Source organism: Stigmatopora nigra, chromosome 7 (assembly GCF_051989575.1).
Source record: "Stigmatopora nigra isolate UIUO_SnigA chromosome 7, RoL_Snig_1.1, whole genome shotgun sequence".
NCBI classification, from domain to species: Eukaryota; Metazoa; Chordata; class Actinopteri; order Syngnathiformes; family Syngnathidae; genus Stigmatopora; species Stigmatopora nigra.
In genome coordinates, this window is record NC_135514.1 from 2,037,538 (window position 1) to 2,054,716 (window position 17,179).

General features: G+C 39.4%; 1 protein-coding gene across 1 annotated transcript in view; it reads left to right on the forward strand.

Annotated features, from left to right (window-relative positions):
* The first annotated feature begins 767 nt into the window (after positions 1–767).
* The window catches only part of itga8 (integrin, alpha 8), a 41,845-nt gene continuing 25,433 nt past the window's right edge, over positions 768–17,179 (forward strand). The window contains exons 1-12 of the mRNA XM_077721451.1: positions 768–1,106; positions 1,947–2,077; positions 5,072–5,172; positions 5,668–5,791; positions 7,312–7,373; positions 7,801–7,846; positions 10,800–10,925; positions 12,833–12,877; positions 13,978–14,021; positions 15,770–15,826; positions 16,470–16,522; positions 16,605–16,810. Of these exons, the coding sequence (XP_077577577.1) occupies positions 925–1,106; positions 1,947–2,077; positions 5,072–5,172; positions 5,668–5,791; positions 7,312–7,373; positions 7,801–7,846; positions 10,800–10,925; positions 12,833–12,877; positions 13,978–14,021; positions 15,770–15,826; positions 16,470–16,522; positions 16,605–16,810 (1,177 nt within the window). The 5' untranslated portion in view covers positions 768–924. The remainder of the gene's footprint in view (positions 1,107–1,946; positions 2,078–5,071; positions 5,173–5,667; positions 5,792–7,311; positions 7,374–7,800; positions 7,847–10,799; positions 10,926–12,832; positions 12,878–13,977; positions 14,022–15,769; positions 15,827–16,469; positions 16,523–16,604; positions 16,811–17,179) is intronic.

The window sequence follows — 17,179 nt, forward strand, 5'->3', positions numbered from 1 at the left end:
TGTTCTGCAATGTTCTGTACATCAATGAAGAAAAGAGCAGAGATTTTTTTGTTAATATCTCTTAATCCGTAGATCGAGTTGTACTGAAAAATGTCATTCATTCATTTTTCTGAAGCGCTTATCCTCACTAGGGTCGCGGGGCGTGCTAGAGCCTATCCCAGCTAGAGTATTCTACCCGCCTATCTTGCATGTTTTTGGAATGTGAGAGGAAACCCGAGTACCTGGAGAAAACCCACGCAGGCTTGGGGAGAACATGCAAACTCCACACAGGAGGAGAGACCTAGATTCAAACCCTGGACCCCATAAATGTGAGGCAGACGCACTAACCACTCATCCGAAATTTACTGTTGCAACTTTTTGGACAAAATAATGCTGCTAAACATTTTTTTTTATTTGAAAACTAGACCCGGGACCCCGAAACCAATGGATCCAAACCCCCGAGAAACTGTCTGGTTGAATTTACTTTATTAACCTATTAGCGTCTTCAGTTTTAATGCCAATTTATCACAAATTGCACAGGTTTTTTGTTTGTTTTTGGTCCTCTTCTTGGTTGTTCTTTATTGTTCAAGCACTTAAAACGATGGCTGTATATTCCCGTTGCGGAAAAGGCACCATAAAAGGAATGATGACGTACGGTTTGCACGCTCACTTGTGGTTTGCGCCTGTTCTAATGACCACGTGTGTGCGTGTGTGTGTGTGTGCGTGTGTCTGTGAGTAGGGGGTATAGTTTGGCGCAGGGGCTGGGGTGGGATTGTGTTGCAAACTGTGGCTGTCCCTTCCCCTAGTTGTACTCCTGCTGCTGGTTTAGAAGAGGTCAGAAGATCCGGGGGAGGAGCGCGGTTTACCAGACGCACTCGAACCGGCGTTTGAAACTACCTCACCTGCACACTGCAGGACATCCATTCGCGGACTGGAAGGAGAAGGATGGAGCCTTCATGGGACTTGAGAATGTTCGTATATCGGGTTTTCTTCCTCTTCTGGTGCGCGCCAAGTGGAGTGTGGAGTTTCAACTTTTACGCACAGCATCCCACGGTGTTCCGTGGACCGACTGGGAGTTATTTTGGTTATTCCGTGGATTTCTACCAGCCCGCCACCGACAGCGATGTGTGAGTGGCAAATGTGTTATTAATCCATATAAGTGCATTAGATCCATAGATGCATTGCAAAAAAATGCAAGGAGGAGGGATGATATTCAATTGATTGATACACTATTGATAAATATTGTTTATGATGATGGTTGAAGATTTATTTTTATTTGGATTGGTTCCTAAATACTATTTACAGATTAGATTTTGTGAGATTATGTCGTGGCCAAGGGGAAATCCATGTGATGTAATGCTTTTTTTCCAGTTTAATTTAATACAACATGGTTAAATGTCAATATGCACGTTTAATCTTTTATTATGAGGTTTGCTTCTGCTATCAAATCAAATCAAAAGCCTTTATTGTCATCATACACAGTTTGGTATAACAGTGGTGGTGCTACTCCACAAACTGAGTTTTCCCAGTAAAAACATAAATAAGTAAAGAAAATATTTAAAATAATATATAAACAAAAACAAATAAATAAATAATATAATTTGAAATATTTAAGTTAAAATAAATCAATTATAATAAATAAACACATTAAAATAAAAAACTTAATGTAAATAAATAAATAAATACAAAATAATTAAAATATTAAACATACAATTAAACCTCTTATTTTCAATTTGACCTTAGTTTTTTTGCACACACATGCCCAGAAGGTCAGTATACAACTGTTAAATACATGCTTTTGCATTTTAAAGCAATGTATTATTTTCAAGTATATTGTATAAGACTACTATAATGGTCAATGCACAACCCATGTCTTTTTGGGGTTATCACTTGAATGAAGCTTTCCTGCCTGATTTTCCTGTCTTTTCTTGCATAAGTTGTAAGAAATATGTGCATTTGTGTCTCAGGTTCAGTGTGTTGGTAGGTGCTCCCAAAGCCAACACCTCCCAGCCTGGCATTGTGGAGGCCGGGTCCGTCTACCACTGCCCCTGGCCAGGTCTTCCTGACAGCTGCACACAAATACCCTTTGACAACGCCAGTGAGTACCATCACTTATTTTGCTCTAAACAGAGAACTGTCTTTAAACAATATCTCTGTTGCATGAAAGAGAGCTATGCATATATTTTTTTAAGCTAAAAATGACAGCATTTGTTGCAAGGGGAACCAAAGAGTTAATTATTTTTGCGCTGGCACGTGGTTGTTTGCATGGAAAAACAAGAGCGATAAGACATATGGCTTTTATCAAAATGATGGCTAGTGGCAAGACTGAATGGTTTGAGACGCAATGTACCCAATCACCCTGTACTTCATCTCTAACGTTGTATGAGGCAGGAGTCGGTAAAAATCCAGAACAAGTGAGAACACAAGAAAGGAGGGGGTTGTAAGGGAGGGGGGGTTCTTTGTATGCACATGGGATTTTGGTTCCCTTTTGGAAGAATCAAGGGACTGGGTGAGGTCTGCTTTTCATTACATCTTGAAAATGTACCCTGTCTCCTTTCCCCTCCACTTGTCTCTCCTTTCCTCCATCAATCCACCCCCCTCTTGTTCTTTCTTTGAGATGACTTAACATCTTTTAAATCTCAGGGCAAATATAACTTTTTTATGCCTACTCTACAGGAAAGGGATTTGAATCAGCATCTGAGCAGCATCAAAACTGTAAAGGCTGTGTAAAGAAAAGTTATTTTCCTGCATTCCCAAATAAAAAACATTGCATGTGTACTCTAAACACAGTACTATGCCAAAGTCAATGGCCACCACAAGCTTTTATGTTTTAATGACCTTTTTACTGCAGTCGTTTTGAGTTAGTAAAACTGTAGAACACACTGCCCTTTAGTTCATTAGTATATGAACTAGGGAGTACTTTATTGATCTTTTTAACTTATTTTTATACTTTTATACTACTTTTTATACTAACCCTAACCCTTGAGAAACTCTTACCTTACCTACCCTGCATTTTTTCAGTATAAGGACTACATTAACCTGATGTTATAGTTTTTAATTTTATGTTATGCCATTGAAGCCTTTTAACCATCAGCCAAAAATGCATACAGAGTCCTATAGTCTGAAAATCATGGTAGGTAACACTGAATAACCACGCCAGCCTGTTGTGCTTAATCAAACTTTGCGTCAAATGTTTCAGGACAGTGAATCAAGACGACGTTGTGGTTATGGCATGAGCAAAACAATTCTCAGGTCCAGAATTTTTGTCTTTGGCCTTCTTTTGGACTGCCTGAGTTTTTTTTTCATGCATGTGCTTTTCTCTGGTTATACCAAATTTATCACACGATGGTGAAGACTTGTATACCTTCCATAGGTGTGGAGGTGTGTGTAACTCAGAGTGTATGTGCCAGCCTAGCAACCAGTCAACCAGTCTATCCCCTGTTTATCTTTCAAAATCAGCTAGGACGTTTCTACTCACCATAATAAGAAAAAAGTGTATTTTAAAGTCAATCCTTCAAAACACCATCAATCATTACCAAAGTTTGTGAAAATCATGTTGTTGGTTCCTGGTTGAATATTATCACTTTATCAAGAATGGAGGATTTTATTTGTTTACTTTTGGGTTTCAGGGTTAAAGACAGGTAGCGTAAAAAGGCAGAAACTGCAAGTGTGTGCTTGCATGTATGCAGTAATATAAATACCAGTGTTTGTATCTATTCATAAATTATTTGTTGAGGGATGATGAAGCCCATGTTTGATATTTCTAGAGTTACAGGAAGCCCAGTAATAACTGTAAAAAAATGAAAACTAGACTGGGAAAGAAACACTCTTGTACACAATAACTAAGGCAAGAGCAGCAAACATCTGTGTACCTTATGTGTGTGTTTTGCTGGTTATTATCCATGTGTCAACTTTGTATGCACCTGATTAAGTGCATGAACCTGCGTGTTCATGAGAGCAATGACAAAGCCTTAATCGGATAGTACCATATGGTCAACGATAATGTGATAGTAATTCTTATACAAGATAAAGAAGAGTGCGTCTTGAGCCTTTTTGTGTGTCTTATCTTGGTGGGTGTTTGAATTAAATGTTCTCTTTCTTAGTGGAACTGGCGTCACTGATGTTCTCCTGACTTTCATGCAGGCAAGCACGGGGTCTGTTCACACTCAATGATATTGTGAATGTCAATCGGCCTTTCTATGTGTCCGGTAATTGATTGCCATCCAAGTTCAGTGTGTAGTCTGTCTTTTAACAGTCTTCATCTCCCTGTGGACATCAGCTGGAAGGTGATATAGAATATTGATGGTCTCAGTAACTGTGTGAATGGGAGTTTGAATAGTTTATTTTGCTCTACATGTGGTCTGTGATTCACTGGGGACCAATCCAGGGTGTATTCTGGTTGCTGGGATAGGCTTCAGCCCCCGCGCTTTACTGAACAGTCAGTATATGCAGTGTAGAAATTGGATAGATGGAGGGATGTCAAATGGTTTCTTCAGTTTGAGTTAGTCAATTGTGTTCTGAACCACCTAAAATGTGTTAATGTTCACCAGGATACAGTGTTTTTTTTTTTTAATTACCATCAGTCAGTCAAGGTATTTAGAATCTCCACATCCATTCACGAGTTCAAAACAATGACCGGCCGTGCTCATGCATAGTGTGAGTTTGAGAGAACATGTGGTAAAGGTAAGTTTTTAACACAGATGGGGGGTACACATTCCTTAAGAAACGCAGCTGCAATAATGCTGGAAAATATCCACAAACACATACACAGCATATTACCAATGCTAAAACAATTTAGTTTAGTCTGCGGGGAAACGCTTGTGTGTTTTTGTCTCCAAGGTGTTGATGTGTTTTATGAGAACAGGTTTAGCTCTTTAAAATTAAAATAATCCACTGACATCCTCACAAATGTCTGTGGAGCAAATGTCGTTGGTGTTTATTTATTGGTATCTTTTATAGTATATTTTATCATTGACAAATGCTTTCCATCCTCTCAGAGTCAAAGAATTAATCCATTGTGCCAAACATCACGGCATCCGTTGCTGTCATCAATTAATGTAGGCTATGCATCTTTGCTCATTTTTCTCCACAGATAACCGCATGTTAAAGGTCAATGGCAGCAGAGAAAATCTAGAGTTTAAGTCCCACCAATGGTTTGGAGCATCTGTAAGGACACACAAAGGCAAAGTGGTGGTAAGTAGCCATTGGAAAATGAAATAAAAGGTTTATTACTGGGGAAAAATGAAAAGCAGTATAGCAGCTCCACTTTTCCATCTAGCATGGTAAATATCTGCATCTGTAAAATTGAAAAAAAAAGAGGCATATGCTGCGCTTTAAATGCATATGCTGTGACAGATAATGAAAGAAATGACTACACAACTATTGTGGTGGAAACATTATGGCAAATATTTTTTTTAATACTGTATATGCAGCCAATTCAATTCAATGAAAAAACTGATCTTGGGTGGTAATATTTTTACTTGGCATGTTTCATGAAAATTAATAAAAGATTAGATATATTATATCATAAACATACTGCAATGATGCTTATTACATAGTCAATGTTTCAGTTGTAATCTTTTTTTAAATAAATATTACCATAGAAAGATATGGGAAAAATAGAAACTCAATATGATAGTCTGGTTTGTTCCCCTTTGAAAAAAACTAAACTTGTGATGTATTGTGCAGGCATGTGCTCCTCTCTACCACTGGCGCACGGTGAAGCTAAGCGGGGAGATGGATCCCGTGGGTACATGCTATGTGGCTGTCCAAAACTTCAGTGCCTACGCAGAATACTCGCCGTGTCGGACCAGTGAGTCACTCTACCACACCGCCTCCACTTCCTATCCACCTCACCTTTCCCTTTATTTCATATATCCATTTGTGGCCATGATATCAGGTATACTTGGATGGAAAAATCCAAAAGCTAGTTTTAGTCATTCATTCATCTTCTTTTCCACTTATTCTCATAAGGGTTGCAGGGGATGCTAGAGCCTATCCCAGCAAACTTGGGCAATGGGTGTAGGACACCCTGAATTGGTTGCCAGCCAATCACGGAACACAATTTAAGCGACCAGCAGTCACGCTCATAATCACACCATAATTAAAGTGTAGATTGGCAGTGATACTTCAACTTTGCACCAAGATATATATTTAAATAAGCTAAGCGTTGCAGGAATTAATTGGAATTTATTTTTTTCCAATGGAGAAAATACATTCATAATACAAGCATATTCACATTGCAAGCTAGGTTGTGGAACTGATATGGTCATGGATATAATATATGGTTTATCCTGCAAGTGACTGAAAACCAGACTACAGACTACATTGACAAACCTTTTAGGAAATTATTAAAATTCTCTTCACTTGATATATGCAATCAGAACAGTTCTTCTGGATCTCATTAGATTGTGCACAAGTACCTGATAATGTGTCCTCCAAACCAGTTAATTTTATGAAGTCATGCTCTCCCTTCTAGTTGCACTCTGACACCAACTGTACTCCTGATAAATAGAGTTGCTACCTTACATCTCACATTCAAATCCTTTTACGACTGATAATATATCCATGCCTTTTTTTCCATAATCTCCATGGAGCTTGTAGGTACTTTCCTCCTTTACTCCTTAATTCATCTGCGCTCTAAACGAAGTCACTACTTCCCCTTCCCTTCAAGCTGATATGATCTTGATAAAAAAGGATGGTGGCTATCAGGTGGCACATCATAAACAGCAGATCAAATGCAGCCTTTAGTGTCCAACTCTGCAAACAAATCCCTTACTGTTCACACTCAGATATACACCAGCAGCCTACATTTATCAGACAAAAACACATTTTTCACACACTATTTCTGTGTATGTACCATTTCAAACAAAGCCCCTTTTAACACAGTGAACCATGCATCTCTCTAGAGGGACATAAAACGGTGCTGTATTTCCTATCATATGTCTCATTCCTACGACTCCACTAACACTGAATGTTCAACCTCCCTACATCCCATAAATCAAGCTGTGTTTATATGCACGTGCGTTGTTACACATCATCAAGCATCACCTCGAGGTGCCTCCAACGTAGGGAACAATGCATCCTTTTTTTATCTTCACGCGCTGTTTAGCGGCATAATTCAAATCAAAATAGTCCTTGGCCATTTTGTTTTCTCTTTCCTATTTCCTATTAAACTTTTTCATCTGAATGAGGTAATATACCCCCAAGTCCGAAGAGCTTTTAGCTTCAGAAACAAACATATCCTCTGATTAAAACTAATGACATGTTGCCTTTTTATACTCAATGGTGCGTGTCTGTTCTTTTTTCAATTTTCTTTTTTTTTTTCCTCAGATGACCCGGACCCAGAGGGACAGGGCTTCTGCCAGGCTGGCTTCAGTGTGGATTTCACTAAGGTAAAGATGAGAACAACACTAGCACATTATTAGCAAAGTCCCCCACCAGAAACATCGAGAACATCCCTTCTTAAAATTGAAAACTGAGACCTCCCTTTTGAGATTTATAGCGAAAGATGGGGACCCTGTTTATCCCAATGGGAGCCTCGCATCCCAGTGCGCCTCTTAACACAATAGACTAAATACACACATGCATTCTTTCACTGTAAAGTCAGGGAAACCTTTAACCTTCATCTCATGGTGCGACCTAACCCTCCTGTACAGGAAGCCCTCACTCTGCGAAAGTTGTCAAAATATATGACAGCAGGAATCAAACACACAAGCATACGATGTGCATACTGGACCTCATTTGTTGCCACGCAAATAGTCACATGTGCACACAAGTTCCTGTCACATGACTAACCGCAAGTAATTGTATTTATTCCAGGAAGGAAGGCTGGTGGTAGGAGGCCCTGGAAGCTTTTACTGGCAAGGTAAATGCAGGAACACACTCTACATATACTGAACTGATGTAAAGGTAACTTCTGAATCCAAATCATTTCAACCAAACATCCATCCACAAAGTCCCCCCAAAAAATGACTGGAATGTAAACAGAAAAATTTAATGAAGCCCTGATGTGCACCTCTAATCTATGAATTAGTTACCAGTCAATCACAAGACCTATATAGAAAGATAACGTGTTACAATCATATTCACCTGTAGAGACTATTCAGAATCTTTCATTAATGTCACTTGCATGTTTTTCTTAATATGAGTGGGACCCTTGCAATCAAAATGCACACAAAGACTAACGCCAACAGCAAACCTTCAAACTTTGAGGCATACGTTGTTTGGCGATTGACCAAACCTTTCAAGAAAAATATGTGATTAAAATCATCAAAAACACTGAAATTATGTTTTTATCTGTTTAAATTCTAGATAGTAATATACATAATGAAGAAAAAAAAGTGCGGCCATGGATCAAATTAAATTTCCATCTTTAGGCACGGCACTGCTGTACAACCAGAATCTGCCATGTTTTTCCTATTCTGTGACTGGAGCAATTAAAATTGTAATTTTGTGAAATGAAATGGAGAGACATTCAATTCTTAGCATATGTTAGTTAAACATATATACATAAATAACATAAATAAATGATTTTAAAATGGTTTTACCAAGTAACAGATTATTTAATTTAAAAAAAGGGTCAATAAGCAGTCCAAAAAATAAATTGTGTTCATTCTCAAAGGTTCCATTGCATATAGGCAGTATTCATATAAGAGCCCCTGATGAGTTTAACAGTCTTATGACTGCAGTTTACTCCCACACACACAGACATACAATGGAAAAAAAAGAAGTCTTTATTTTTCAGCAATTCTGGCAATTTCAGCCACATAAGCATTGTCATCGAAAAATATAGTCATTTCTTTCTTTAAGAGTCCACTTCCCCATACCAATTACACTTCAAGTATATCACAGGGACAGGAAGTGAGTGTTTGGGCTGCGTAAGGATCTGTTCTGGGTGGTAATGGAGTGAGGAGGGACGGCAGCTCAGTTCCATGATAAAGTTTTCAGGTTGAGGGGGGTCAGAGAGAAAAGGTGACGGCTGGGATAGCAGGTCATTAAGGAGATGACAGTAACATGTTGCAGAAGGCAGCCAAAGAGATGGAAGGTGAGGGGCAAGGGTTAAGGATTTAGACATCGCAGATGCAGCTCTTGCACGATGGATTGCTTTCAGAATGTGGACACTAAGGAAAATGCTGAAATGTCATATAGTTGGACTTCAATCACATATGTAAAAGTATTGCCATTACTTCATTTAGTTTCTCCAGGGTCATCTATATTATCCTAAATAAGAGAAATCATTTAAGTCCTCGTTCCATTACAGGACCGTCACATACGATCTTCGCAAGACGTACTACATACTCGGCATAAATTGTCACCCCGATAGATTGTCACATACATAATTTTGTGGGATCGGTCCGTTTAGTCGCCTTTTGTGATGAAATCGCCAACTTTCCGTAGCTCGGTTCCTCAATACTATATAAAGAAATCGCCCATCCAAGTATAAAGAAGGTAGCTTTTTTCCTTATAAGTACTGAAACAGTGTTTCTTTCCTGGCTTATCACAACAAAATTTAGATTTTTTTTCCCCCAAAAACAATGAAACTTATTTATCTATGTTTGCTTTCCTGCGTCAAGGGAATAATTCTGTCTGACTCAAATGGCAAAACTCAATTTAAATGGTGCAGAGTTCTAAGTTAGAACACTTTAGTCATATATAGACAGCACTTATTCATTCTTATGTGGGTGTATGTACTGGGACAGTCAAAACAATGCAACTGTATAGACTCTTATCAAACGCTAAAAAACAGACACTTTAGAACCCATGAAAATTTTTTGTAAGGTTTTTGTTCGTCAGCTTTTTTAATAATGAACGTTGCAGCATATACAAGCCATAATAAACTAATGGACTCTCCCTTTGGTGCCTTTGTCTGACTGCCTCCAGTTAAAATACTTCCTCTTCATGTTTATAAAAGCACTTTGCCTGGATTTTATGGACTCTTATATGAAACAATCATCATTAGCAGCGGAACCATTACACTGTTACTCGTAGACACTTTACTATGTACACTTTCGCAATATCTAATGCAAGACCTGGACACAAATATCTAAAACCACAGCACCCAGTTATGTTTGACTCTAATTATAAAGGACCTAATTCAAGATTTAATTTTAGAGGCATCATCATGTTTATTGTTGTGAATGTAGTTTGCAGTAGTATAAGAATTTTGTGAATTATACTTAAACTATTTTTTTATAAACACCTGTCATTATGATGCAGTACAGTTTCAAACCACTGTAATATGCACATTCTGTTAAGTTGTGCATAATGTAGTGACCAATGAGTGTATGGTCTCCCCATTGTTTCCATATACTGTGTCATTAGTCAAGGTTAATGGTGAGTTTAATGTATTGATATGTTATTTTGGGAGATAGTCAGTTCAAGTAGGCGATGTGAAGTTACCAGGAAGGTTAAGCAGTGGCCATTTCCTCTGCCTACGTTCCTGCACACGCACACATGCGCATTAAAAAGGATTTATGGGTGCTTGAGTACAGCAGTAGATAAAATGCTTTGTTTGTTTGACCTGCTGCTCAAAAGCAGAGCAAAGGTGTTGTTTGCCTCTCTGCAAATATGGATAAATCATGAGTCCTCACTTTGGAAGAAGACAGATGTTTTCTTGCAAGTTTTAAGTAACATTGTAAATATATTTCCTGTTTTTTGCTCCAGCAATGATGGATTTTTTACATTCCCTGGGGGAGCATTCCGATGTATCGTTAGCTCTATGCACACAAACGCTTCTAACAGTGATGTGTGTGCCTAAATAGATTTGACATTCTCACTCTACTTATTTGTCTGTTCTGTGTATCTCTGTCTGTTACCAGGTCAGGTGATGACAGCAGGCGTAGCTGAGATACTGAATGGGTACTCAATGAAGGCCGTTTTAAGACGAGTTCCAGGAGAGAAACACACCGCTGCTGCTGAAGACACACACGATGACAGTTATCTCGGTAATCCGCAAACTCTCAATGTCTTTTTAGGATTGTAGAGTCATCTTCAAAATCAAAGTTTGTGTTTCTCAGGACCAATATTTGATAGTGTTAAAGATTCAGACTTGGTTATCATCTTATCTAATGAGGTGGCTAATATCCACTACAAAGAATTTTCTCTTACACTTGGCAGTAATTTAGTAGAGAATATTATGTTCTGTTGCTAAAATAGTAACAATTCTGCTGTAGCTTTGGAAGAAAGGTCATCGGGTTATCTCCAACCCTCCCTGTCGCTGTCAACCCTTAACAACAACACTCCCGTTGTCAGGTCAGCAATGACTGACCATGTCACTTCTCTTTCTCACCTTGTTTACGGAAGCTCTTGCGCTAAAGCAAACATGAGGTTCTTTCTGACGCCTACGAACGGCGGGTTGTCTCCAATGACTTCTCAGTTCAACCTTTGTCACTAGATCCCACACTTATTGAGATGGGAATTTTCCATTTCTGATTAAGAGCGTCATAAGCCATGTAGTTGATCCTTTGTTCCATAAATATTGAACAAGTTGCTCTTATTTGGCCTTTTTACGCCTTCTACGCAGCTTCTTCACAGCCTTTTTATCTCAACTCTGTAATCTACGCCAGGATAATTTTATTCCCCTCTGGGGACTACACGATGATGTCATTGCCGGGCCAGGGTTTCGAATATTATGCCCTCTGGAAATTGGAGTTTCCTTCTACCTATTTCCCATCACCGAGGTGACTTCTGGAGATGCTTGAATGTGTAGTCTGTTCAAAGTCAACAGGAAAAGCATTAGTTTTTCATGATTGTTTCTTCACCTTACTTGCTGCAGGATACCTTGACCACAATAATCACTGTCTCTCAACCCAATTGTGTCTGTGCAATCTTAAAAGCAAAAGATCATTGCCCCTTTCTCAGCACACAATCTGGACAATGTGTTCTCCGTCGTGCTCAACATCTGTAAATAAAGTGGGGTTGGTAAGGTCTTAAGTTTGGAGTAGAAAGAATATGAGAATGAGTGACACATTTTCATGGTCACCCCTTCTAAAGAACCTTAAGGTTTCAAACTTAATCATGGCTCTCTTTTACTGATGAACCTTTGCTGCATACTTTGCACACTTTAAAACTGAGGAGGATATGATGACCTAGTCAATGTACATGATCAAAATTGTGCAGTCGTTTCCACATCTATATCCTCGACCAGATGTTTAACAGGTAGAGTCGATTGCAAAGACTTGGTTAACCATTGTTCTCACTTGTTTCATTTTCTTTGCATTCGACAAGTTTACTCCAAATACATCATATGAGCCTCTTTATCTTTCTCCTCACACATGGATTTCTGTGTGTTGTTATTTCCTCGTGTACACTGATTTTGTGTTTCATTCTATTTGATACTGTTAGGTATGATTACAGTGATTGCCATTTTCCATAATTTGACTATCTGACATCACTGCAATTTCGTCTGATTGGCTAAAATAGTTGTAACACAATGTGTTATAGTGCATGTGCCATTTGCTTTGGCGTGTTCTTGACAACCTCCAAAAGTGTTTTCATGTGGACAAAAATACTCAAACTGTTTGGTTTCCCCCAGAGTGGAGCAAAAGTGTTCTTGTTCTCTACCTCTGCAACACTATTAATAGCAAATAGTTTGGCCTGACTGTTTTCAACAAAAAATGGAAACTAATGTCTCTACAAACATTCTCTAACATTGCAAGAGTGGGCGAGAATTAATTTCATCTAATTATTAGTAGTTCTCCAAAAAGTACATTGATAATAATTCTTCTGGCAGTGTATATGGATAACTTATACCAGTCATAAAATGACTGCTGAATTATTTATAGTTCGGTTTTGTAAATGTTTTTACAAATGTCATCAAGATGGGTTAATGTGCAAATATCTCTACCTCTAGGGTACTCTGTGGCGACAGGGGAATTTACTGGAGATTCGGAACAAGGTGAGAAAACGATAAACATATGCAGCACCAATAACCACAGGTTGTCTTCTTTGCACCCCGTGCATGCTTAAAACTGTGATATGTGATCGGGTGACCCAAAGAGACCGAGCGCACAGCTGGGTGACAATATGTGGCTCTGAACTCCCAGGCAATAATGAGAACTGTCTCTGAATGTCTGGGTCGCGACCCCGAGGGAACACGTCTTTGGGAATTACTGATAAAGGGATTTCCTGCGCTCCACTTTGACTGATTAGAATGATTAGTGGCAGACCTCTGAATGTTTTGGGTTTCTTCCTTGACTTCGCTAATGAGCCTGCGCTGGATACATTTAGTAGGATTTAATGCGAAAATAAAATGGGTATTTCAGTGTATTTTTTTTCCATTTATCATTGCTATATCACCTATTTGTGTAAACCCATTGCAATGAAGTTGAGATAAGGTGTTTCAATTTTATTAAGTACTCTACTCAGAAATTCATTTTGGTTTGAAATAGTTACATTACTCAGTACTACTCCATATTAACCAAGAGTTACTATTGCTGAAAACGATTTTAAATTTAGTAGAATTGTATTACTTCATTTTCAGACAATGTTGCTCCAAGTACTATTGGCTTCAATTGTCTCGTGCAGTCTGTCTGCTAATGATTTTTTCCAAAGAGCTGAATTTTAAACACTCAATTCAAAGACCCTCCGGCACAACACATGTCAGAGAGTCTTTATAGTTAGACAAGCCTTTGGATGCAAATGTTGTGGTGCGAAGCTCACTGTGGTCTCGCTCACAGAGTCTTCTTCATAAGCATGAAGTGGTCGTAACTTTTAAGTTCCGATGGCAAGTTGTGCTTCATGGTCGGGTAGTTATAAGAAATAGCTAGAGGGCAGAAGAGTAAATGGTGTCTATGGTCTCTCTGAAAACATAAATTACACTGCAGTTATTATTCACCAGAACAGCCGATCATTCAGTGTGTTCTTGACGCTTCTCTTTTCACAGTTGTTGCACTGTGTAAAGTTTAAAGCCTTTGACAAACCTTTGTCAAGCCTAGTCTTTGACTGTAAGTCCTTTCCACATGTGCACTAATTCAAGTCTGTTTTGGAATTTTTCAGAACTTTTGGCCGGAGTGCCGAGAGGAGCACAAAACTTTGGATATGTGAGTATCGACATATTAAAAGTGGTGTGTTTTTGCATGGATTTTGGAGATAATCGTACAATAAGTAGAGGACCATTGTGATCAAACTCTGAACTCACGTAAGCCGCTCAGGAATAAAAAAGTCCCAGTCCTACAGAGATAATGTTTTGGGGATCAATTAATTTCACCATGTCATAGAATGATGATGAAGAAGATTCAGGAACAATACACATAATCATTTATTTTGTAGCATTGCAGTGTGTCGGACTGTCTGGGATAAACTAAACTGTAAAATCAATTGAAAAATAATGGTAAAGAGGAAAGACATTCAAAGAACTTCATCATTCCACTGTTAAGTGTAATTTTGTAAATTTAATCATAAATTGCCTTAATCTGTTACCAGAGGAATATTACAGTGATATAGACTCCATTTCATCATACCATGACGAATTTACAGAATTATTCACTGGCATTTTTTACTGAATTGGCATATATGCAAATTCTGCAGACACCACAACAATAGGAGCTGATTTCCATCATAAATTCCCCAGTATCGAACTCATGAAAAACACACTGAGTGCACAAAAAGGTTAGGGGCCACAAATACATGACTCACCCTGGCGCCTGCAACCCACTGATTTGACTGTGTGAGAAGCAAATAAGAAACCATTTCCAGACTTCACCACAGTCATTTCAGCCTGTTACACGGCTTCCTCATCCCTCTCCACCGCCACCACCACCACTATCACGACAACAGCAAAGGGAGGAATCTGTCTTTTCGTCGAGGATGTGGAACAATATATGGACTGGTCGATGACTGTGGTTCACCGCTTTCAGACCTGGGCCTTGAACTCGTCCAACATTGTCATGTTTGCAACGCTGGCACTTCAATGTGGAAAGAAGCTCCAGACAGGCCATGAAGAAACTTGAGTCTTACAAAACCAGACAGACCCTTTTGCGTCCGCGTGACTCGATTAGAACCCCTATGTTGGGCTGTGTTTTTAACTTTAGAGCTCTCTTATGGGAACTTGTCCCCAGGGCTGACTGTGTCGATCTTCCCTAATGACATATGGCTTCCGCTGCATGTGGAGGGCGCTGACCCCACGTCACCCCGCTAACCCGCTTTCATGCAAACACAAGTTCCCCCGCTTTAACCTGCAACCACAGTGCACCCAGAGTACACACACACTATGCAATATCGTTTGAGGTCTGGGAGAAAATGCTGCATCAGTATATTGAGTGCAATAGGGGAAGCAGGTTGGTTGTTTTCATATCCTATACAACTATCCCCCTGGGACCAGTTATCATTTAACGCTATAAATCTGATATTTGTATTTAACTTTATCTCCATTTCTGTTTGTAAATCAATCCTGGTTGAGTGTGTCTTTGCAACATCTGTGATTGGGTCAAGCAGTATCCATCCGTGTGTGTACAAATGTGTGTGTGTGTGTGTGTGTGTGTGTGTGTGTGTGTGTGTGAAGCCCCCGGCTGTCTCCATGTGGTTGTTATTTTAGGTCTTATGAAGGAATTCTCAGCCTCCCCCTCCATCTCTCCTCACAAGTAGGGTTACTTTTGGGGGGAAGGAGAGCGTGAGAAGGGGGGGTCAAGGTGAACCTAGAACTTGGTCATGGGGGAGGGCAGGGACAAAAAGGAAGACATAATAACCTTTTTATTGTTGTTTTATTGCATTGATTGTGTGTTTCATTTACTCTGAGATCGCAATGAAATCTGCAGTGTCCTCACAAGGTTTTTTTTTTTTACTTCTGTAGGTGGTGATGATCAATTCATCCAATCTGACGTTCATTCTGAATTTCACTGGAGAACAGGTAGAATCATCAGCACATTTTTGTTATTCCTAACGCAACAAGCTAAGGTTATATAGGAATCATTTTTTTTGCAATAATAATAATCACAGGTGTCCTGTTCACATATTTTAGGGTTGAGTTTCAAACACCTGAGTTTGACGAGCTGCCTATACCAAATCCCAATCCAAAACCCCAACCATGTGATAAGGAGACTAGTAAAAGCACATTCCATTATCACAATCCCTATGTCAACACTCATTCATTCATCTTCCATACCGTCCATCCTCACAAGGGTCGTGGGGGGTGCTGGAGCCTATCCCAGGTGACTCTTGGTACAAGGCGGGTAACACCCTGAATTGGTGGCCAGCCAATCGCAGGGCACTAGCAGACGGACAACCATTTGCAATCACAATCCTACCTATGGGAAATTTAGAGTGTCCAATCAGCCTAACATGCATGTCTTTGGAATGTGGGAGGAAAGCCGAGTATCCGGTGAAAACCCACGCAGGCCCGGGCAGAATATGCAAATTCCACACTAGTGGACCAGCCCGGCCAACCTGCTCACGACTCTAGCCACTTGGGAAAATCTTCAATTATAATTTAATTAAAATATCAGATGTTGTTTATGACTATAATGTGTAATACTCAATTCTCCATCCTTTAGATGGCCTCATATTTTGGCTACTCAGTGGCTGTAACCGACCTAAATGGCGACGGGTAAGTGGAGTAGTTGCTCCCAGTTGCTAGAATTGCATGTATCGTAAATATTATAATACTAATCTTCACATTCTGCTTCCAGGACGGATGATGTCTTAGTCGGAGCCCCCCTCTTTATGGAGCGGGAGATGGAAAGCAAACCCAAAGAGGTTGGCAGGGTCTACCTGTACTTACAGAAGGCCCCACTCGACTTCTCCAAAGCTGTCGCCCTCACCGGTACGCACACCTTCGGGCGCTTCGGCACGGCCATTGCGCCTCTGGGAGACGTCAACAACGATGGATACAACGGTGAGTGGTGGGAAAAAGCATGGGAAAGAAAAGATACAAAGGAAATTAGCATGGATAAAATTCATCTGAGTAACACAAACAAATGTGAGAGCAAAAATAACTCCCCCCTCTTCTTCGCAATCTTTGGCCTGAGGCTGATTTTAGATGAGAAGTGGCAGATGATAACAAAAATGTGATCTTATTATTGTTGTATTATTACATCAATATAAAGATTTTCATGTGAAGGAATAGCCAATTTCCTCCCTAGGGTTAGTATTCATGAAAGCTTGTTTGTAAGATTTTAACTGCAGGGAAAATATAAACCGCATATCCAATGAAGCCTGTTCTCACCAGAATTTCAGAGTTTGTATAAAACTAATGTGTTGATAT